The following is a 23449-nucleotide window of genomic DNA, read 5'->3' as shown; positions in this document are numbered from 1 at the left end:
AATACACAATCAGCTAATATATAAATATGAGCTCTACCACATCAGGGAACACCCAAAGTTCACTTTACACGTCTCTACGTTTCAGATAGTGGATCACTTTGATGGTGGTTTCAAAAGAGAAGAACACAATCCTTCAGTGAAGAACATGGATGTCTGCAGACAACGCGTTACCAATATTTAGCCCTTAGTCTCAGGAAATATATGAAAACCAAGAAAGGAGATATAAAAGAACCCCTAACCTAACCTCATTTCTCACTGCCCTCCCCTGCTCTTATTAAATATGTACATACGCACCATGCCTTGTATCCATATCTTTGGAAACTTTCCAAATTTTGTCACATTTTAACCATAAACTTTGAGGTATTTATATAGACTGTGGCATAGACCAACACAAAGCAGCGCATTGCTGACATGGAAAGAAGGGGACTTCAAAGATTGTTTTGTTTACAAAACTGCATCACATCCCTATATTCTAACACCCCAAGTGCAACCAGTCACTTTCTTTAGTCACATATTTACTCGACAGAGTATTTCACTATACATACAGCTGCTTTGTTAGGGCCTCAGATGTTTGATTGGGGTTCCTGACTATATGTTGAAAAGTGTCAAGAAGAAAACCCTCACAGGTCAAAAGAAAAACCTCTTTGAGGCTGGAGAAAGAAAAACAGTCTAGCAGAAAACACTAAACCAAAAGCAGGAGCTTTAATGGAATGGTTTATATATACACATATTCGATGTGGCCCAGTTTATAAGGAAAAACAAGACCAAAAAACAAAAAAAAAAGCTTGGAAATTTTATGTTAACAAATGGATTCCATCCAATCTGACAGTTCTTAGCTGTTTTTTGCAAACGTATATTCTCTAGATGTGCAAATTGGTTTAGAGACCTACACCTCAGGAACTGCTGGTGTAAAAGCAGCAACATTATCCACACTTGGGAGTGTAAATCTTTTTTTAAAAAGCACTATTTTGTGTTGGTCTCTTACATTAAACCCCAATTTATAAAATACAAGGAAATTTGTGGTTGTTCAAAAACAGAATATGGAAAACTTTCAAAGGGGCGTGAATATTTTTGCAAGGCACTGAGAGCAACGATCCCCTCCCACCCACATACTAACAGTAACAGCACAACCTTGATTTTTATCATGCTTCTGAGTCTGATAGAACAAACCAACTGCTTTCAAATACATACACACAGAAACGAACAAAAACAAGAGCATAAACTGAAAAATCTGGTCTGAACACATTTCATCAGTGCCACAGCTAACTAGATAAGAGTATCTTTAACTCAACAATCACTTCTCAGCAACAAAACCACCTCATCTCAGTGGTTTTTCAATGTTTATATACCACATCCTCTATGCAGAGAGCCAGCCAATATTTCAAGGATGAGATTAAACACTACCTTCTACTGACACAACAGTGCTCCTCTGCTCTCTAAGACAACCATGCTTTCACAAATATTACAACTTGTGAAAAAAAAAAAAAACACTTTATATCTACTCTAATAAGGCAGTATTACACTTGTTTTCACATACAGATGTTATATATTATTTTGGAACTCAAATCAAGACATCTGCCCTATAGAAATGCAACAAGGATGTTTAAGGTTTGCTGTAAAAAAAAAAACACCAAAAGAAAACAACAAAAACAAACAAACGTTATCTAATTTGCCTAAAGGTCTGCAGCCATGCTTACATTGACACCGCACCTCTGAAAAGGTCACCGTCGTGTTAGAATGGCTTCGAGTTCAAGCACCTGCTGAGTGATGCATCACAATCGCACCTTGACGGGTAAAGTTTTGATCTCCTGTGTAAACGTGGATCGTTCTGTCCCGACATGTTCTGTGCAGTCGCTGTGTGTCGCTACATTCTCTAGCCACAGCAGTGTTCAAACTGAACCACAGCCTGAATAAAGCTGCTGCAGGCTGGTGGGAGAGGAAACACTTTCATTTTGATCTGCACAAGCCCAGACATTTCACTATAATGTGCACTTTAAGTACGAATATACAGGTTCTGGTGTGGAGCAGGCCTTCCTGTTTAGACAGGACTGAACTGTTGGTATGCATTCCCCCATGCCTGTATACTTCTTGCACAAAGTCGGACTGCTGTCATCTGATTCAGGCAATAACCCCATTTTAAAATACACCAGTAGGCATGAACAAATTACAGGGATCAAGGTACTTGAAGGAGATTTGATGGAAGTTTTCAGCAGCTTCTTGAGGCTCAGTGTAATACAGTGCTACTGTTCCCAGCCTGCTGCTGCACACCTCTTTTTCCCCTGAGACATTTATTACTTATTGGTTCTTAATAAGAATCCAAATTAAAATAGCATTTAAACAGGAATTCTAACAGGTTTTTTGTACATGCTGGGCCATGCCTACATGGAATATTTCAGAGGCTAATATTACCAAGAAGCCATTGTGTGCATGTGATTATGTAGTCAGGACTGCAGTCTTCATACAATTGCAGCAGAAAAAGCTTGATCATTCTTAACAAGTTTCAGTTTTCTGTGCAGGAGCCTCAATCTCCTGCTGCCTACCCATCTCTCGCTGGTTAGTTCATTTTCTAAGCATGCAAACAACAGTTTAAGAAACAAGCCACATGCATTGGTGTGGAACATGCAGTTCATTGCAAGCATTTCTGTGGGCGAGCCAAAACTAAATCAACTGCCGAGCAGAGGATGCAACCGTCTCGACTTGCTAATCTACTGGCCCTATACTGCCAGTGGAAAAATGCCACCACAAATCCCTCACACCGACAACAGCTATCAAAAAAACACACACCCACAACGGCACCAGCTGCCTAGTTACCAGTTATCAATAAAAACTACATCAAGACATCCAAAGATGAATCAACCCATTTTTTTTTATTTACCTAAAAAAAGTGTAATTTAATTTTAATCACCGCTTCAGGCAAAGATCACCAATAAATGATGACCGAAGAAAGTATTGAAAATGACGGAAAATGCTAAATCACTCGAATATGAAACACCAAGACACGCCTCGTGCATAAAAATAGAAAATAAAGAGGAACAAAATCAGTGCTTTTAATTGTTAGTCCACTTCAATGATCTCAAAAGCATCCATTTATTTAGTGCCCCACACACCCACTGATCGATCGATCGATCGATCACTGCCACAGCAAGGAGGTTTGCCTGAATGAATGTCCGACACCTGTAGCTTTTACTGAAGCAGAGCTGGTTATGTGATGGGACAGCAAAGAGCTAATACATCCTTCAACAATGACCAAAAACATCCCTATACTGGATGATACAATTCCCTCCAAGATAACAAGTTAAATTGAATGGTAACATAAAGCTCCCCGCAAGGTTTTAATTGGAAAGAATCTTCCCCATGTTAGTAAATGCTAAGGATCCTCTTCACCCGTCTAATTAGAAACCACCAAGCTCTGGTGACAACATGAAATTCAAACAAAAGAAGAGATCAGGATGACATTTAAAACACAAGAGGGATGTCTTCTCTGCTCAAGTGTTCAGCCCCTCCTCCCAACCAATGGCGTCCATGACCTTAGAGATGACATCACTGCGCAGCTGTGGCCTAGATTTCACAGCGAGCCCTCAGTACTTAAACACATTAAGCTTTGGGAAAAACAAAGAAGAAAAAAAAAGATCTGGTTCTAATTTCAAAATGACTGTTAAAGACGTTTGTTCTTCCCTCATTTCAGTCACGACGGCTGCCCGAGAGATGTTGTTTACCGTGTTCTGGACAGCCGTCAATCCAGAGGTCATATCTTAGTTGGGAGGATAGGGCAGAAATGTTCTGATCTACGAGGATGTGGGACAGAAACGAAAACCGCAAAGCAGCGCTGTATGAGAGGGAAGGGTGAAACTGCCTCTTCTACTTTCAGTCCAAAGCAACCGCTTTCTTTCTCTTCATATTCTGTGATGTTTTCACTCTGGATGGAAGGTAAAAATATACCCAACAAAGCAGCAAAAATGTTTGTTGGATTCCCCACTGTGAAAAGTAGTGAAAAAAGAGCTAGATGTTCCTCACATTCTTACTAAATCTGTCCTAAACCAGAACCCAAACTGATTAGTCATCATCTTCATTTTGTTAATGTCAGTCCAGGGGAATAAAGCTTAAACATTCCCCGTGCCAATGATAATGGCAAACGTTATCACCCTGCGTGAAGCTGGAAGCTGCATCGGTTTGCTGGTTATTTATGCTGTGGATCACACCAGGTGGTCTCCAGTGCTGGTGTTGGGGGCCTGGCTGGGCAGCTCCGGGGTGCACTCCTTCTGTCTGAAGGTCTCCTGAGGACGTCCAGAGCAGCACTCCCCGCTGTTGCTTCTGCACATCCGGTTCTCCTCGTCGCTTTCTTCCTCGAGCCCCGAGCCCTCGTCGACGTCCAGCTGGCAAACGCAAACCTCGATCCCTGAGTCGCCAGTTACATGCCGGCGTCGAGTTACAAGCTCCTCATCCTCCTCGTCTGCCGCAGCCCCCAGAAGCAGAACATCCACATCCTCCTCTTCCCGACACAGTGATTGGACAGGTTGTGACATTGCCCCCTCGTCTGACGAGACGCTTGATGCCTGACAGTCCGCTGCTGGCTCTGCGTCGGGCAGCATTTGTGGCACAGAGACAGAAACTGGCTGGGTTATTTGTGGAGGGATCGCTGGAGTCGACTCAGGGGGGTTTTCAGAGTACGGCGGGGGCGGGGTTGGGGGGTGCCCTACAACCTCTTCATAGTCGGGAAGCTTGCAGTCATTCCAAAACCCTAAGGACCATAAAACAAGCTGTTAGATTTCGTCCATTAAATTGATATGTAATAAGAAAAATTCCATATATCAGTATATCTGACCCAGCTGTTCAATTATTGAACTGAAAATTAAGGAGCAATAAAACCTACAAATATTAAGAGTATTAAGAAAACAAATCACTATCATCCTTTTACTTCTGAAAGCCAGCATTTTACCATTACGTATAAAACGGGCAGTGCGGAGAATATTGAGGCTTTCACAATCATGTTTTGAATAAAAATGCCAGCCAGAACTAGAGCAGAAATGACAACATCCAACTGGAACATGAATAAAGATCTGACTGAAAGCTGCCAGAAGTTAGGTTTTTATAACTACAGGTTGTTCCAAGCTGTCATTCATCAGTGCACTGAATAACAGAGACTGGGCTAGCCGCAGAGCATTTTTAGCTCATCTTAGGGGTCAGGTCTATTATAACCCCAAACTAGCAACTGGTAAAAATATTTTAAAAGGGTAAAGAGGTGATCATTCTGTTGAGTCAATAGGAAGGTAAAAACTGTTTCAAGAAAAAAAAAAAAAAAAAATGACAGTCTGCATGATTTGTTCACCGAGTAGCTGTATAGACTGCTCCTTTTCTGGTGGGTTATCTTAGTTAAAGATAAACCCCCAGGGTTGCTGAGAGATACTAACAGGAATAACTCGTTTAATTTAATGTATCAAGTCATATCATTTTCATGCTAACAAACAAAAAGACAAACATCTACCTTTTATAAACCTCTGGAACTACTTTAATCATTATAAAGCATTCTAAAAGATTGAAAGTCTAAAAACCCCTGCAGCCCTAACATTTTTCACCTTACCTACATTGAGAGTGAGTTAAAGGTTTTAGCTGGTTGTAAATAAGTAACGGTTACAAATTTTCCATTGTAAATTTAGTTTTTCTCCAGTGCTGCAAAGTGCAGTCCATCAGGTTGTGTGCAGCATAAAGTTACACTCGCCCCGCCCCCATCAGAGGACAGTCCGTCACCGGGCTGTTTATGACGACCAAAGACACTGATCCATGAGAATTTCGCCACACTTGGGGAAAAAAAAAAAAAAACTTAAAAGAGATTGCTGTTTGAAACAGCTCAGCTAGCAAGGCAATGGGAAAAGTCTGAGGCATGGCTTAGACAGCGCCAGTTATCACTTACAGAAAATTGCTGTCTTGACATGTTTGTAAGGAGATGCAAAGATTACAGTGCAAGAAACAGCCCAATAAGGACTTATTACCACAGCGACAACATGAGTGTTTTAATTAAATTATTTTGTGGAGGAAAAGGGATTTTCATCTAAGTGCTGCAAACTATTTGGTTGGTTTTGTTTGTTACAAAAAGAACACAATCTTATAATGGCCCACATCTCATGCTGAAACTGTTACTACTATTATTATTTGTTTTCTTGCAAAGATGGCTTTGTTTCCATTATTTCTAGACATCTGCAAGGACAGCCTACAAGACTAGATGTTGTCATAGTGTCTTTGTGAGTCACTGTCTACATATGCATGTAGTTGGGAGTTGTGTTATAATTCTTGACTCAAAGTCAAGCATGATGGCTGTGGGCTTTAGACACCAACTAATGTGCAGCTTGACCCACTGCCATTTGAGATATTAATGGACATGATATCCTTTTCCTGGTTGGCTTAGAGTAACCAATGACATGACAATGACAGAGTAACCAAGGGGACAGCTCTGCTGCTGACTCTTACTGCTTCCATTTCAACTTCAAGATACAAAAGATTTCAGCCAATGAGGACATTATCAGGACAATTGTGAAGTTATGGCTTTATTTATTAAGAAAAAAGATAAATGGGAAAGAATCATATCTTATTAGGTAAAGGACTCAATAGCTATAAACATTAAAACATTAATATTAGGCAAATTACATTCAATATACAAAGTTGGGCCATAAAAGGCAAAAGGGTAAGATATTTTGTGACTCTTTTAGTTTGTCACATTTAACCAGTTTACTAATTTCCCTTGAAGAATTATGGGAAACATTAAACATGAGTTATACGTCTTTCTTTCAATTGCTTCTTTCTTAAAATTTACTATTAGTCAAACTACATTCCCTTTGCTGTAGATCTCTGCAGCTCCTCCATAGTTACAATGAATCTGAGCTCTGCTAAATAAGCAGGTTAGCGCAAGGATACAAAATAAATGCGGCTTTAAACTTTACATCCTTATCCGAGTCCTGTCTGATGTGTTTTCTGAGGGTTTTTTTTGTCTTTGTAACACCGTTTGCTTTCTTCTTCCATAGGTTGGGTTATATTCAACAGAATAGTTGTAATTGCAAAGAGGTTAAACTACAAAAACATTGACTTTATGTACAGAATGAGTGAAGACACATCCATAAGAAACTGGTTGTACTGGATTTTATTTAGGGTTACAACAGTAAAAAGTATTGAGTACTAATACACTTTTTTGACATTTATTTTAAGAAAGCCGACTAGAAACTAAGTACTTATGTCCTTCCTCTTTGCAACCATGCAGTACTTTGTATTGGTTTGCCACACAATTTCTTAATAAAATAAAAAAATTGCAGTTGTATCATGACTAAATTGGGAAAAGCCTGAGTGGTGTACAATATTCCTATGTAAGGCAATTCTAAGATTACTTACTTAAACTGAGAGGCGGAGGGGTTATGAAGGAGGTTGAAGCACCTTGATAGGCCATTAGGCTGATCTCACGTTGTCGCTGTTCCTGTTGCAGACGCATTTTAACTCTCCGGTGTCGATAGGCACAGCAACAACTGAGCATTATGATAAGTGTCCATACCAACCAGAACCCTGTGGGAGGGAACAGCCTAAGTTTAGTCTTTGCATCATTGCTGTATGGCACTGTGTTGGTTATTAAAGTATTTTTCTCATAGGCTATAAACAACTAATGAGGAGAAAGGAAAACTCTTAAATCTTGCTAGAGGAAATGAAAGAAAAGGCACTAAAATCATTTAGAATATTAACTTTTAAGTAACATAAGAAAGCGAAAATGGAAAGTCATACATTTTTTTCTACCTTTTAATTCTATACCTATATAGTTAGAAGAGTTAGAATGTTATGTCAAATATTAGAGATTAGGTTTAATGTTGTTAAACTTTTTGGAGGAAATTCAATCAATATGCTTAAAGATGCTTCTAGAGTAAGGGATGGATGAATGAAATACATACATATATATATATATATATACATATATATATACACATATATATATATATATATATATATATATATATATATATATGTATGTATGGATGTATGGACCAAATTTACCGGGAGGGCAAGGTGGGGCCAACAAAAAAAAAAACAAAAAAAAAAACAGGGCAATAGTTCATTGTAGGGCTGCAACTAATTATTATTGAGCAAATCGAGTAGTCTCTCAATTATTTTTTTTTTTATTAATTGATTGGACAGGCAAAGGTTCCTTAAAGAAGATTTTTTATAAGATTAAAACAGGTGAAACTAAACCGTTTCCTCTAGAGGAGTTCTGGATAGAGCATATTGACAGACAAATATGTTTTTTTTATATCTTAAATGCAAAATGTTTATTTATTTTTTTTACAATTTGGATATCATTACTGCTCTAAGTGGGTTGCTCTATCAGCTAAAGGCATGTATAAGAGTCTCTATACTCCAGTTAACGATTAATCGATTACTTAATTGGTTGCCGATTAGTTCAATAATCGATTAATCTGATTAATTGTTTCAGCCCTAATTCATAGTTTGACATTTTAAGTGAGCTAAAGAGCCATTAGCAACCATGGAGACCTAATATTTAGCAGATAAACACTTGAGCCTATGAGAGAAAATAAGAGGAACAAATAGCATTTTATATTATAATTAAGATCTTAATTAACTGTAAAAAAAAGATCAATTGTTTCAAGGTGTACTCAGTGGTTTCCATGACAGTGCATATTGTAAATAGACATTTATTTAGTATTACGTCTTTAGAAGCAGCCAGGACTGTTACCACAGGGGCACCGGCCCCTGTTGGCCCCCGTCTAGAACTGCCCATGGATGGAAGAATGAATACAGTATTGAGGTACAAAAGGAAAAAATGTAGATAGTAGTGAGGTCTGCAAATAAATTGATATTTTCCATGCTTGTACAGACCTAACAAAAAAAAATAAATCAAAATATCAAACTCCTTCATAATAAAAACTGAAAACAAATCGTGTTAACTTTGTCTGACTCCCATAACAGGGTCTATATAGTATGTGAACAGGAAGCCAACAAGGGGTAAAAGGAAAACAAATTTTTTCTCATTTAACCACGTATAATACCACAGGCTTTCCAGATGTACTTACACCATAGTTCGTAGTAGTAAGTGCAGCACTCTGTTTCTCCACAGCAGTAGCCCATCTCACAGCGGTACTGTTCATTATTTACCCCCGAACAGAACTCCTTTCCCTTTAGAAAGAGGTAAACATAGAAGAACAGGAAACACTCAAGTGCAAAAGTAAACAAATGCAAAGCTAGGGCAGCTTGCCCTTTCTCACTGTCACTTCAATGTCACTTTCTATATATTTGAACATTTCAGTTAACTATATACAGCTTTTAAATGTACTTTTCTGCTTTGTATACAACACGTTAGCAAACTACTAAGTAAAAGCACTAACTAAAACGTATCATAAACAATGTAGCATCAAATATCATACAAACTATGAGTTATTATCCTCCAACTGAATATCGTTATTAACACATAATAGTGGTAGAAAATAAATAATCTGAGAATTCCACATTCCTCTACTGTCAAACTCAGGTTTTAATATTTAAAAATATACTAAAGAACTTCAGTTTTGTAAAGAGACAATTTTCTTATAACTCTGCGCCGACCAAGTTTTTTTTTTTTTTTTTTTTTGAAATAGATAAATTGGAAAGTTATGTGAATAACTTGCCTACTCAGTCTGCCGAGCTAACGCCTATGAATAAATATGTCGATTCGCCGGGTATCCGCTAGCTAAAAAGGCTAACGTTAATCTAAACACCTTCGATTTGAACTGTCAAAATCTGCCTTTGGAACAGCATTGTACTTGTAGTTTGAATATAAAATAAACCCAGGTATTGAAAGAAGACTTCAAATGTAATGAAAAACTTTGGCAAACTGACGTCACCCACGGTAAAGAGAAGCGAACCTGCAGTTTTCTTTGTGGTGGAGACACACACACACAAAAAGAGGCCTTCGCCCAGTCCGAGAGCAGCGGGCTGGAGTGGAGGCTTACGCCGACAAAGTGGGCTCTAAATACGGGCTTACCTGCACCAGACAGGTCCCGGTACAAAGAAGACCTACAATGGATCCCAGTGCTTTATGCTGCATCTCTCGGGGTTATCGGTCGTGAACACGACGGGAACCATATAGCAGTCAGTCGGATAGACGCCCCGCAGCAGAGACGGCAGATAACTGAACGTTGCTAACGGTTCACTCTGTCACACTCTGACATGTTTTTGTTGTTTGACCGAGATACACTCCCCAGTACGGATATAAATCTGAAACGGCTATCAAACGGTAGGGGGCGCTGTCTGACCGAAAAGCCATATAAAAACAGGAACATAATAGATAGAAATTCCTTTTTCCTATTTCCACATGTTAAGCATTTGTGTCGGATTATATATATATATATATATATATATATATATATATATATATATATATATATATATATATATATATATATATATATATATATATATATATATATATATATATATATATATATATATATTTTTTTTTTTTTTTTTTTTTTACAAGTTGATATAATTTGCTGTAATTAGTTGGATTAGATCTGTGTGTTGGAATGAATTTAAATTGGACATGGTTTTTTTTTTTATGTATATACATATGAATGTAACCCATTTATAAAGTTCTTTATCAAGAACGTCATCATCACAGAAACAACATTACAGAAACATAAACATTTTCTATCTTTTTGCTTTTGCTGATGTTACAGTTTTCCTTGCGGCAAATCCTTGGCAGCCCTCAGCCGAGACACATGGTGAGGAAAATCTTAATCCACTCAGGCCGAGCAACGGCCACAGAAGGACCTGTGGACAGTATGGTGAGTTATCTTCATTCTTATTTGCAGCAAAGGACATTTTTAACCCAAGAGGCCTAACTTATATTTCAAAGTACTATAGGCTGATTTAGTCTGTTATATTTATCAGAGGTATAAATATGTCTTAGTAAAGTTGGTGAGACAGGTGTTGATTCTATTGGCTGTCATAAACACTAGTAGCTTTATTTCTGCACTAAGTTCAAGTACCTAGTTTAGTAAATGGTTTCAGATGTCATTTAAATTAACTTAAATGATAATGCTTAGTTAATTAAGTAACTGTCTGCCTAAAATCAAATCAGCAGGAATAAAAGAAAATTAACCCAATAAATTTCCCAAAGCATAAACTGTAATGTAGAAAGTGATAAAAAAAAACATATAAAAACAACATTAATAATATCTAGTAAAGTGAACAAAAATCAGCTGAATATATCAGTTCTTTGCATTTCTTGTTGTATTAAAGTAATTCAGACTATGAAACATTTGTACCACATTAAAATATTCTGGTTGTGTCAAAGCCTTGCACACTGTTTTCTACAGCTACCTAATCTTGGCTGACTGCAGGGCGTCTTTAACCTGTTACATTTATAGACAACTTTAAAAGCTAACAGCTAAATCCTTTGCTTTTTACAGCCATGCTTCTAGAACTGTCCTAAAAATACTTGGAATGCCTTTATAGTAGATACGATGTCAATCATTTGTAAGGTAAATGGGAATTAATTAAGTGGAATATGGAGTTAATAGTGGAAAACATACACAAAGAGAAGATTTTTAAACATGATCTTCACATCAACAGAGAACATTTTGAAATTTCCTTGTGCAATCCAGATCAGATGAAAGTATTGATGGCTAATTGTACTCTATTTACCCCTTCAGAAAGAGCTAGAACTTGGATTGATTTCAAACCAACACTATTCTAACTATAACTAATCTAACTTTAATGCGCTTCAAGTTCTAGTCAATGTGAATTAGGACGATGGTTAACTGCTATTAGCATAGGAAGAAATTCCTATTTTTCTCTGTGTTTTATATTCTCTCTGATGCTGTATCAGATAAATCTTTAAATAATAGATTTTTACCGCAGATATCTCTAAGTTTTCTATGCAGGGGAACCATATTGGATTTTGATGTAGGGTTTGGTGAGAAACCTTTAAAATTCCCATTCCAAACTCTAATAAATCTTCCACTCAGATGGATATATTTCCCTGTCTGAGTTAATCTAGAGCACAAGACTAAATTGCGTCCTTTGACCATGTATGCAGCACTAATGGATCATATCTAGAGCCGCATCCAGACCTGCTTATTTAGTTGCTGACTGAGCGTCGCCTTCAGACTGCCTTCTGAGGTCATTAAAAGTTAAGAAGACACTGCTAAGTCATCTCATTACTTGCAGCCACATGGAGGTTTAACAGTTTTTAATTTGCTGTGTGATCCTCATTCAGGGCCTGCTGTCTATTCTTCGGAGACTAAAGCAGCCGCCAGAGTGTGAGGTGCGCTTACTGCTGTTAGGGTTGGACAACGCTGGCAAGACCACCCTGCTGAAACAACTGGCAGCTGAAGATATCAGCCACATCACCCCCACACAAGTACAGTGATGTACACTCACATACAGAAGCACTCATAGTTTCTTAAACTGTGCAAATCCACTCTTTACCAGATTCGCTTGGCAGTCATGTCAGACATCAGCTCCCTCCCTTAGCGAGAGGATTCATTAAGCAAAATCTATTTCTACATTTCAACAGGGCTTCAATATAAAGAGTGTGCAGTCCTCTGGGTTTAAATTAAATGTTTGGGACATCGGAGGGCAACGCAAAATTCGTCCGTACTGGAGGAATTATTTTGAGAACACGGATGTGCTGGTAGGTTCAGTCTTATGATTTCATCCTGCATGTTTCTACCCATTTAAAGATCAAGTCATTTGTAGTGATGGTCAAAACTTAAGGTCATAGTGAGGAATGTTATTTCAATTCTAAAAATAACATTAATACTCCATACTTTTCGTACCAATAAAAACTATCTGGTATAGCTCTATTTTATTACTAGTTTCAACATGAATTTAAGTTCATATGGACTGTGGGATGCATAGCCTTAAAATTTTCATCAGGACCAAGGTACGATAAGGGCCTTAGGGTTACTCTGTCTTATGTTTGTGATCATAGTGCTGCTAAAAAATGTAATCATAGGCAGTCCTACTTCTTATTTTGTGCATTATGAACGCAATCAGCCCATAGCATGATGCTACCAACATCATCCCTAAGAGTGGATATGATGCAACTTTAATTCTTTGTGCAAATTATATTACAAAGATGAACTTAGCTTTTGGCCATCAGCAGGTTGAAGACTACTTATCAGTAAAGCTGAACCTTTACAAATAAGTCTTTAGAATATCAACCTAAAATATTATCTTTCTTCTTTGCCACTGGATTCCAGATCTATGTGATTGACAGCTCAGACCGGAAAAGGTTTGAAGAGACAAGTTTGGTAAGATTTTATTAAATATTTCCGACAAAAAAAAACAACATCAACACATTTTCAGTTTTGGTAATCACTAGACATTTTTTTCAGTACAAAGACAAGCTAATTTATTTAATGATTCAGTTATTGCAAACGGTAATATCATCACCAAAGCACATCTGTTTGTTTGTTTGTTTTTTATTCCCAGGAACTTGCAGAGTTGCTGGAGGAAGAAAAGCTTGCAGCCGTGCCACTGCTCGTGTTTGCTAACAAGCAGGACTTGATGACAGCCTCTCCGGCGTCAGAGTTGGCAGAGAGTCTTAACCTGCACACCATCCGGGATCGCATGTGGCAGGTGCAGGCCTGCTCAGCACTCACTGCTGAGGGAGTGCAGGTAAATACAGTGTAAAATGCAAACACAGCAGGAAGAACAGGTCAAAGTAGAGTTTGCTGACGAGTAACAACAACTGTGTTGCATGGTTAGTTTTTTAATTCAGTATAGAGACATTTGTTGCTTTGACGTCACAAGAATAAAAAAAAAGTGAGCTCTGGTAATTACATGCAATTAGTCACAGTAGGCTTACTATCAACGTCTTTAGCCCATATTTACTATTTACTCTGACAATCTCTACACCATGACTATAGTCCTGCCTAAAACAGCAATACATCATCTTCATGCTGGTTCTAACTTCTAGAGAAACATTTGGGGATGTCTCGCTAAAGTACATCACCTATTGCTGAGCAAAAACCTTTATACAAGTAAACTTTTTCACAGTTTCGCATCCTACAACCACATCAGTACAAATCCAAATGTTCTATAAAGGCCTCAGAGGTTTGTTAAAGAACATCAGCAAACAAACAGCATCATGAATGAACACTAAGAACCACAGCCACATGAAATCAGTATTGAAACACCACAAGCTAATTATAATTAAATGATGCTGTGATTAAAAAGTGAAAGGTGAAAAGATGCCCTTATCAAGATTTCCACTGATGTCTTACCAAGGTGGCTGGGATCCATCAAATGGGCAAAGTCTGACTTTAATGTTCTGATTCAGGCTAAATGTGGATAAGAATTTCTAACAAATTTGAATGGGAAAAAAAATACAGACAGACTGATCAACTTGAAATCATGTCAGTAGAGGTCCAGTGTTTAGAGAGACCATTTGAAAGGCCCAGGGAGCACTCTTAGTCTAAGTCTCTGAAATGGAAAAAGCCGTTTAGAAATTAGAAACTTTCAAATCCTAATAAGGTGACAGATTAGGCAAGAAGAGGATTAATCAGAGAAACAAAAAGATAGCAATTCTGGAGGAGCTGCAAAGAGCAAAATTTCTGTTGAGAAAACCTTTTGCTGGTTGGAAACGACATGAGATCAGATTAGCATTTTGTAGGGAACACAACGAAGAAACATGGAAGAAGTTAGGTTAGACAAAAAAGTCTTCATGCATGTGTGAGGAAACTAACATTGTGATTTAAAACATGGTGGTGGCAGCATGATGCTGTGGGGATGATTTACTTCAGCAGAAACAGTGAAGCATTTAAGAACTGATAGGAAGATACATTGCTGTAAATACAGATTAATTTAGGGGGAAATATACTGTTAGTTCTGTTCAACTTCTAGCAGATCAGTAACCCTAAACATGTAAGTATAGTCATGTGTTTTTTAAGTCCAGGCCTAATTCTGTCTGACCGAAAAGCGTCTGAAAGCATCTAAAAGAGTCTGCTATGATTAAAATGTGCATAGCAGGATGCTCTTTATGCAGTTTGAATGAGCATGAGCTATGTTGCAAAAAAGGGAAAAAACGCTTCAAGGCATGCATAGGGATATATTGTAGAAGAGTTTCATCAAAACATTTCAGGTTTCATTTCTGAAAAACAAACTGAAAACCTTTTATTTTGTTTGACTTCTGAAAAGATCTGCTACTTTGTGCCTTTCAAGATTAAATTCCCAGGATTTGGGGATTTGTGGTTGTATGATGTCAAACAGTGAAAGAGTTTTAAGGGGTGTGTTTTTTTTTAAGTAGGTTTCTGTACACCAGAGTAATCAGGATGTTTGTCTCTTCTCTTCTCTTTGCTGTACAGGACGGGATGACCTGGGTTTGCAGAAATATAAAGTTTCGAAAGAGATAACCGGGGAGACATGATCAACACAAAGAAGCACTTTAAACTCGATCTGTGGAATAATTTTGAATCCCTATAATGCAGCAGATATTGGCTTTAGTATTTTTCTTACTCATACAACTGTAATAATAAAAAAAAATTGATATATAAGAAATTCCAGTAGACTACAAAATAGATATTACAGCTGTCACCGGGCCCAGTGTTTGTATATGAATATATGGTTTTGTTTAAATCTTAAATATTATGTGAATCCAAGCAATTCATTATGTAGATTTCTAAATGAATCTCAGAAATCTAATTTATCACTAGAGGGCGACATTGTATCAGCAAACATCTTCCTCTGCTCACATACTATTATTAACATGGGTAGTAGGGAATCTTTTTGCCATGGTTCATCTATTTTTTATGATCATGATGCCTGACAAACCACTAGTTTGGTTCATTTTTATTTATGAACAAACATAAAGTATATATTCACGATAAAATCAGAAAGATGGCCTTGGCAAGCATTTTATAAGTTTTGAGCTAAACATTTTCCCTTTAATGTCTTCCTATTTCAAACTTGGACCTTCTGTTCTATAGTTAAGCTTCTGGTTTTGTGCAAAAAAAAAAGAAACCCCTTAATGGTCTTAAACCGTTTCAGTGGGAAAAACTCCTTGCATGTGCACAAGAAGCTGACTTTAACCCATTTGTCCTGCCAATCCAATACATTGCAGATATACACCTTTCCATTGATTTACTCGAATTCCCACCTTGTTCTTCACAATTCACCATAAGGTAATAGCATTCCCTGTCTCTTTCTTGCTTATGTCTTTTTGCAGCACATTTGCCACAAACCCGGCTAATCTGACCTGGATGAGTGCTCCGCTCTGGTCCTATAAGGGCATTTACATACAAACCTTTTCCAGGACTAATAGCCCACCGATACAATTTGCATTTATATAGCCCCCTTCATACCAACATGATTTGGCACCTTTGCCCATGATAAAAATAACCCTCCTCCTTTGGCCTTGAGTTACTGCCCTGCTGCCAGTGCTGTGTGTGCATTGTGCGAGTCCCTTCTCATATGTAAGGTTGGCTGGTTTTAATATGCTAGAGCCACCCGGGCCTCTGATGTAGTCTGGGACAAGTGCATAACCTTTCGAAATGGGCCTCATAATGATTCAGCCATCAGTGTGGGCTTTGGTCTAGTGTTCTGTATGCATGTTTGCTGCTACTGCGTATTAGATTTTTGTTGATCCAGCAGCCTAGGACACTTGGCCAGGGCAAAGACTCACCAGGTAAATATTAATCCATATCACTCCTTGGTTTACTTACTTAATAAAATTAGAGAACTGTTATGTTTTTGTAAAGTTGAAATGGTATTACAGACATATAGAGGAACAAAGCTCTACCTTTTTATCCACCCACAGTATGGAAATTATATTGCAGAGGCTGTCAAGGGGCCTTAAATCTCAAAAGAATTAAACTTAATTTGCCAAACACAAAGTGGATTGGAGAGAGCGAACCTCGTTACCTCTGGTTCCATCATCAGAGAGGCAGTCAGGCCTGCAAAGGCCCATAAATCACAGGACTTTCCCAGCCTCTCAGGCCAACACTGCAGCCTCCCACAGAGGGAGAAACCAAGGGGCAGAGAGGCCGACTGACCCAAGGGCCGCAGAACCTGAGAGGAGGAGATCCTGTGACTTAATTAAACTAAAGAAGGAAGTGACTTTTTTGTCTAGAATACGCACCAAATCATCAAGAAATAATAAGCTGAAAATAATATTAATTTGTGATTAGACTAAATGTTGCTTTGAAATTGCAACTGGAAAGTTTCTTAATTCTTTCTTGCAAAATACAAAACCTTCCCAAATGTATTTTGGAGTTTAAAGGAAAGATACTTTTACAGATATTAGGAATCCATGGAAAATAGAGTTAACAACCTGATTATGACTGCAACCAGCTAGTTGATTAAAAGCTATAATTTTTTATTGTATCATCCTTATCCTTGAGTATTAATTTGTTAAACCCAAACAGCAGAGATTGTTTTACTTCCTGGTATCAATGCTATATGTTAAAATGAACACTGATGATATGGAGAGGCAAAACATTTTCTAAACCCTAGCAGTGTCACAGCACAGGTGCTTCCTTAATAATAGTAGATAGAAATTTCAGTTTCTAACACATAATTTTATTTTGTAAAAAAATATACAAACTAAATTGGTCCCCTTGTTTGTTAAAAAAACACAATGACCACAGAAATAACTTGACTCTGATAGTAAGTAAAAATGAATCAAAATATATATGAAAATTAAGAAATGGAGGTCAGACAGTGCTTTTAAGCTATGCTTCAAAAGAATGATGAAGAAAAAATAAAGCACTTGTGTAACAGATTTCATCTGTTACATGAGTGCTTCATCTTTTGATTTTTTTTTTTTTTTTGCACAACCTTTGCACAAACACTGCAAGCAGACATTTCTTTTAACTGCCAATGAGACTTCGGCTCCTCTTAGCAAGTATTTGGTCCACTACTTCCTTAAAAGGTGCTCAATAGGATTTAGATCACAGGTTAATATTCCAGTGTTTTCTTCTTAGCCATTTTTGAGTGTTTTAGCTGTGTTTTAGGTAATTATTCTGTTATAAGACCCATTACCTGCATCTGAGACCAAGCATTCTGACACTGGGAAGCACATTTCTGTCTAGAATTCCTTAATAGTCTTGAAATTTCATTGTACCCTGCAGCAATTCCATACACCCCGTACCAAATGAAACAAAGCAGCCCCAGAGCATCACTGAGCCTCCTCCATGTCTCACAGTAGGGACAGAGTTCTTTTTCATGACATGCTTCATTTTTCCACATGTGTGGCTTGGTTAAAAAGTAAAATGTTTGTCTCATCTGTCCATAGGGAATTCTCCCAGAAGTTTTGTGGTTCTTCAGCATGTAATTTGACGAATTCTAGTCTCTTTTTTATTATTTCTTTTCAAGAATGATGTTCACTTTGGCTCAAACAGCAACAGATGGTGTGATCTGACACTGATGTTCCTTTGAGCTTTAAATAGACAATATGTACATTCTTACTGAAAAACATCTCGAAAGAGCCTTTTTATTTGACCCTTTTTTGACCAAAACATAATTTAATGAGCAGACTGACACATCAGTAGTTCAGTGCTGATGCACTTATAAGCCTGTAGTCTATTTTCCTGAATGGATATCTGGTAGACACCAATGGCAACTCCAGGAAATGTGAAAAAAGAAAAAAAAAGTAACCTTGAGTACCATCACTCTCTTCGATAATGAGCAGAAGAGTTCTGCAGTTCTGGGTTTTGGCCACAGGTGCATCATTGAAAAGTCTGCAGTGACTCTTTAAGTTCACCTTTAATCTCTTTAGAATTTTTTTTACTGAACTCTTTTGTTACCATTCCTATTACCTGTCACTTTGATTTGTCATCAATCTTTCCTCTTGCGGCCAAATCAAAAAATGATGGCAAAGGCCCATGCATGTTAAGTTTCTGAATAATATGTGCAACTCTAGTCACACAATCATCTCATAGCCTTTACCTCTAACACGCTTGTCTATAATTTTCTTTCTAATCTCCTGAGACAACTCTTTCCTTTGCTTCCTCTGGTCCATGTTGAATGTGGTGCACACCATGTCACCAAATGGCAAAGTTACCATCTTTAGCCCTATTCATAGGCCCAATAAATGAAAACAAGATTATAGTGATGCTAATTAGTGGAAACAATATATCATGTCCCTTTGGTCACATGGGTTTTGTCTTTTCTAGGGGAATCATCGATTTTGTCCAGGCCTGTTTCATAAGTTTGATTTTTTAAATCATTCAGGGTCTGATTTGCTCTTATTCTTTATCACTTAAATTTGATTCATTATTGCGTTTGTCAGATTGAAACTATGTTTTTTTTTAATTAAAGAAGGGGCATCAACATTTTTTTCCATGTCTGTAAACTTAGTTAAAGGAGGTTTTCAGTGATTTAGGTGTGTTGGGTATTATGACGCTCCTGATGCATTGCTTTTTAAAATTATGCAGTCATGTTAACAAACATGTCTGTTTAATTAATGTCTTTGCTCCATGGATCAGGCAGTATTCTATTGTTTGTGTGGTTAGTAGAATTCCCTTAAACAAATGGCTTACCAGTTATTTCATAATTTAATAAGTGATTTGAAAACTGCATTTTTATATTATATTTAATTAGATTAACTTTGTTTGAGTTTATCGATCAGAAACATTTTATTGCAACAAAAAAGCACAATTTTATTACATTTTTGTACATTTTAAACTAAAACATAAGAAAATAGAGTTGACAGACTAATAATCATAAAATAATTGTTGGTGTGTAGATCTTAACCACTGCTCCATTCTGTGAAGTGGAAGTGAATGGAAGTGCCTTTACCAAAACAGGTCATTTATTATGAGGGAATGGTTTTACTTCTATATTCACATTTAAAAACAGAAAACAACTTAACTCTTCAACACTGTAAAAAAACAACATCTGATGTTAAAAAATGTTGTCTTACTATAATTGTTCTTCTTTATTTCAAATTTAGTTTCCATAGAAGCACAATGACAACATCATATATCATCAAATACCACCGAAAGCATTGAAAACATTTTGTAAAGCCTGAAAAGCATCCATTCTTCATCATTCTCAAGCTTATTCGTCATGACTAAATAGATAAGCATTGATGCTGGATAATAACTTAAACAACAAATGCTTACATTCTTCCCATAGCTTCTTTGAAGTTTGTTTGTGTCTCTTACCTCTCCACGTGCTTTTATCAAGCTGTAGAGTCATAAACAGGGAGGCTGGAAGGCCATAAAAATTATCAGGGAGTGGGGCAGAAGTTCACACCTTAGTGTTTCAGAGTGTGGACGGGGTCAGGCCAGGGGTCGGCAACACAGGGGGTCTGCCGTGCATGTCTGATTTTCCCGAAACAAGAAGAAGAAAATAAAAGATGGAAAATTGAGGAAAATCTGAATTCTATGTACATGGAATGGACATATTACAACTATTTATTGGAATATTCCTGTTGTGTATTTTTCTTTGAAATTGATTAATTCAAAATTGAACAACTTTCATTTTTCACCATCTTTGGACAAAATTAATAAATATGATCATGCTATAGGAAGATGAGACCCAAAAAATAAGGATTCATTCTTGGGATTTTTTGAGGGAGTCGTGGTTCATTCAGAGAGTATGGGCAAATAAAGGAGATGGTCAATGAGTTCTGGAAGCCACAACCAAAGCATACACTGCTCTACCTTAGCCTGACATAGAGAACATGAGACTTAATTTCCTAAAAGACCACCACTAGAAACATGAAATGGGTCCAAATGGGAGACTTTCTAAGGGAACTAAGCATCACTGCCTGCATTCATCGTCACAGCATTTTACAGAACTGGTGCTGAGGCTGTGATGACATGCAGCATCTCACAGTGGTCCTTAAGCTTTGAAATGGCAGAAAGATGGCCTCCGTAAAAACAGCAAGGACAACTGAAAAGGCCAGATAAAATTCCACCGACCTCTGTTTAAGATCTGTTTCTATGCTGTTTCAGGAAGAGAAATCTGAACCATGGCAGAGATTGCTTACATCATCAACCTGAACTTCTTGATCTGGAGCCATCAATCAAATAGTACAGCAACATTAAAGCCAGAACTACCCTGAAACCCCCTGCTTCAAGCTGGTAAAATTAAGATTGTGTACCTTGTAATATTGGCTTGACTTTATATTTGTTGTGTTTTTGAGCTTAGCCTAATATTCTGATTATTAATCTGTCAAATCACTCTATAGAAGCAACATTCTACGTTAGTTTTACATTTATTTTACATACATTTTTAAGGCCTGGAAACGGCATTTTTCGATTAATAGGACCTCAAATAGTGACAGTAAGGGGTTTGAATCAATAACTGTCTTGTGAAGCTTTCCTTTTTATAAGGTTAAAGGTCACACTCTTGACCTCTCGCTGACCCCATCACTGAGAGGAAATAACACTTTCCATCGTCCCAAATCTTCCTTAATTAAATGATTGCCCTTATCAGCTGACAGATCCGACCCAATTGTCACTGACCCCCACCCAGCCTCACCCTACACTCCCATGTCCCTCCTCAGAACTTATAATTCATCTTTTTACCCTCGCTCACTAAAACAGATGCCTGGCCTCATCTGTCATCACAGCGCACACTGACAGCTCCCCGACATGCTTAGATTTTTATGTTTGACTCAATCCAGGGGCTTACTTTACTGTAACCGATTCAATATTTCTCAAATGAGCTGGACGATCTACATACACGCTCAGGCAGATGGGATGATCTATGGCGTCGCCTTAATAGATTTCCCAGGCTTCAGAGCCGAGCTAGTGAGGGGAAGGACGCATAATCTGTGCAATAAAAACACAATTATTCATTTAAATAGCTTGATAATTTATGTTACACACATGTTTTAAGGCGTGAGGAAAAATTGCTGTTTGTCTGTCTGTCAGGCTGTGTGCATAATTCTGTTTTTGTATATATACCAATAGTCATTAGTTGATTATCCAATATGTTCTGCCTTAACTACTAACAGGGTGAATTTCTGCTTTAAATTACACAAATTATAACATTAACACTGTAGCCCAAATGTGTATAACCAGCTTTTCTTTTGCCCTTTTCCACCAAATGGAATAGATTTGTTCACAGTAGGGAAAAATCAACAAACTAAGTTGAATTTAATTTCTTAAAAACATGTTATTTCTTATATTTTATGTATACAGATATTAATCTTTAAATCTCAGCTGAAATTAATCAATTCACAGGTGAAGAAAAGTGTCCAATAATGATAATAATAATAATAATAATAATAATAATAATAATAATAGCTGAACTGATCAGACAGCAGGTCATGCTATCAGTTTCAGTCTGACTTTCAAGCATCCAACATCCCTGTTTGGTAAATCATCCTCAGAGCGAACAGACTCTTTGCCCAGTGTTACGTGAGTTTTTATGCTGTTATTAGTTCATTGTGTTTGTCAAAAAGCAAAGAAATTGTGTATTTATTAGTTTTATTTACCTAAGGTTAACATAGTAGACCACTGAAATGGCAATGTTGTCACACTGTGCTGTGACGATATTGTGGATATCGCATACATAAAAGAATATTTTACTGTGCAGTACACACACAGGTAATCTTACAATCATGAACTGAAAGTTTCATGTTCTGTTTTTTTTTTTCAGCTCTCGAGTGATGAGATAAATGGTTTGATTATTATACATAAGGTAGACACTCCAACCATTAGGCACCGTGTTGGTAGTGTACTGTCACAACGAAACAATTTAGGTAGAGTTTCTTGGTTACATTTTTAAATAACAAATAAAACACATTTTCAAAGACATTAATAGTAATTAATAAGCTGACATATAGAAGATAATCAACTAAAGGATTTGAGATCATTGTCAGGTCTTTGCTGCAAACACTGCACAAGATGCTATGAAAGTGAAGCAAAGGGACCAATGAAGTATTGATCAGCAACTGTGCATCTGTCTCTTTGAAACAAAAATATTACTAATCAAATTTTGCTTGGAATGTGTATTGCCATGATGTTTTTCAACTTTGAAAACCAATGACTATAACAACTGTGATCTAGAGACTTTCATTATGAGCTATATTTGCCAAATAGAGATATGTTCTTAACTTGTTCCATTTGTACGAGGCTCTTGGCCAAATCTTCATTACAAGAATCAGAAATCGTCACTGTATAAAGTTTTGGTTTTTTTATTGTTTATGAACTGTCAGAATTCACTTCATACTGTCGAGTGGATTTAAGCCCAGATAGTGACATCAGTTGCATTGTGGTTTGGCTTGGTGGTTTCTTGGTTTAAAAGATATTTATTCAAATAAATAATAAATTTAATCTTCAAATGGTTTTTAAATGATTATAAACATTTCCAACTAGTCTGAGCAGACGATTCAATTTAATTAGGACCAGTTATTTTAAATAGTTTATCTTTGAATACCAAATAAAAATTTCCCCTTTAGCAAAGTGTAATAAAATCCATTTAGCTGGTTTCGTATTATAAATACATTTAAGTTAAAATAACA

The 23449-nt window shown here is 37.1% G+C and overlaps 2 protein-coding genes across 2 annotated transcripts; one reads left to right on the top strand and one right to left on the bottom strand.

The window, feature by feature from the left end:
- Positions 1-3298: 3298 nt before the first annotated feature.
- On the bottom strand, positions 3299-10254 carry wbp1 (WW domain binding protein 1). The gene is made up of 4 exons (XM_038282035.1): positions 10004-10254; positions 9057-9159; positions 7375-7542; positions 3299-4738 (listed from the first exon to the last, which is right to left on the bottom strand). The coding sequence occupies exons 1-4, from the start codon at positions 10064-10066 to the stop codon at positions 4194-4196; spliced, it is 879 nt and encodes a 292-aa protein (XP_038137963.1). The 5' UTR covers positions 10067-10254; the 3' UTR covers positions 3299-4193.
- Positions 10139-17774, top strand: LOC119781540 (ADP-ribosylation factor-like protein 3). The gene is made up of 7 exons (XM_038282036.1): positions 10139-10255; positions 10698-10805; positions 12242-12385; positions 12542-12658; positions 13230-13280; positions 13462-13647; positions 15336-17774. Exons 2-7 carry the CDS (start codon positions 10740-10742, stop codon positions 15381-15383), a joined length of 612 nt encoding a protein of 203 aa, XP_038137964.1. The 5' UTR covers positions 10139-10255; positions 10698-10739; the 3' UTR covers positions 15384-17774.
- The last annotated feature ends 5675 nt before the right edge of the window (positions 17775-23449 follow it).

This window comes from Cyprinodon tularosa, unplaced genomic scaffold, assembly GCF_016077235.1.
Source record: "Cyprinodon tularosa strain WSP-4 unplaced genomic scaffold, ASM1607723v1 ctg179, whole genome shotgun sequence".
Lineage (NCBI taxonomy): Eukaryota > Metazoa > Chordata > Actinopteri > Cyprinodontiformes > Cyprinodontidae > Cyprinodon > Cyprinodon tularosa.
The sequence above is the reverse complement of the archived record's forward strand: the minus strand, read 5'-3'. Positions and strand labels throughout refer to the sequence as shown.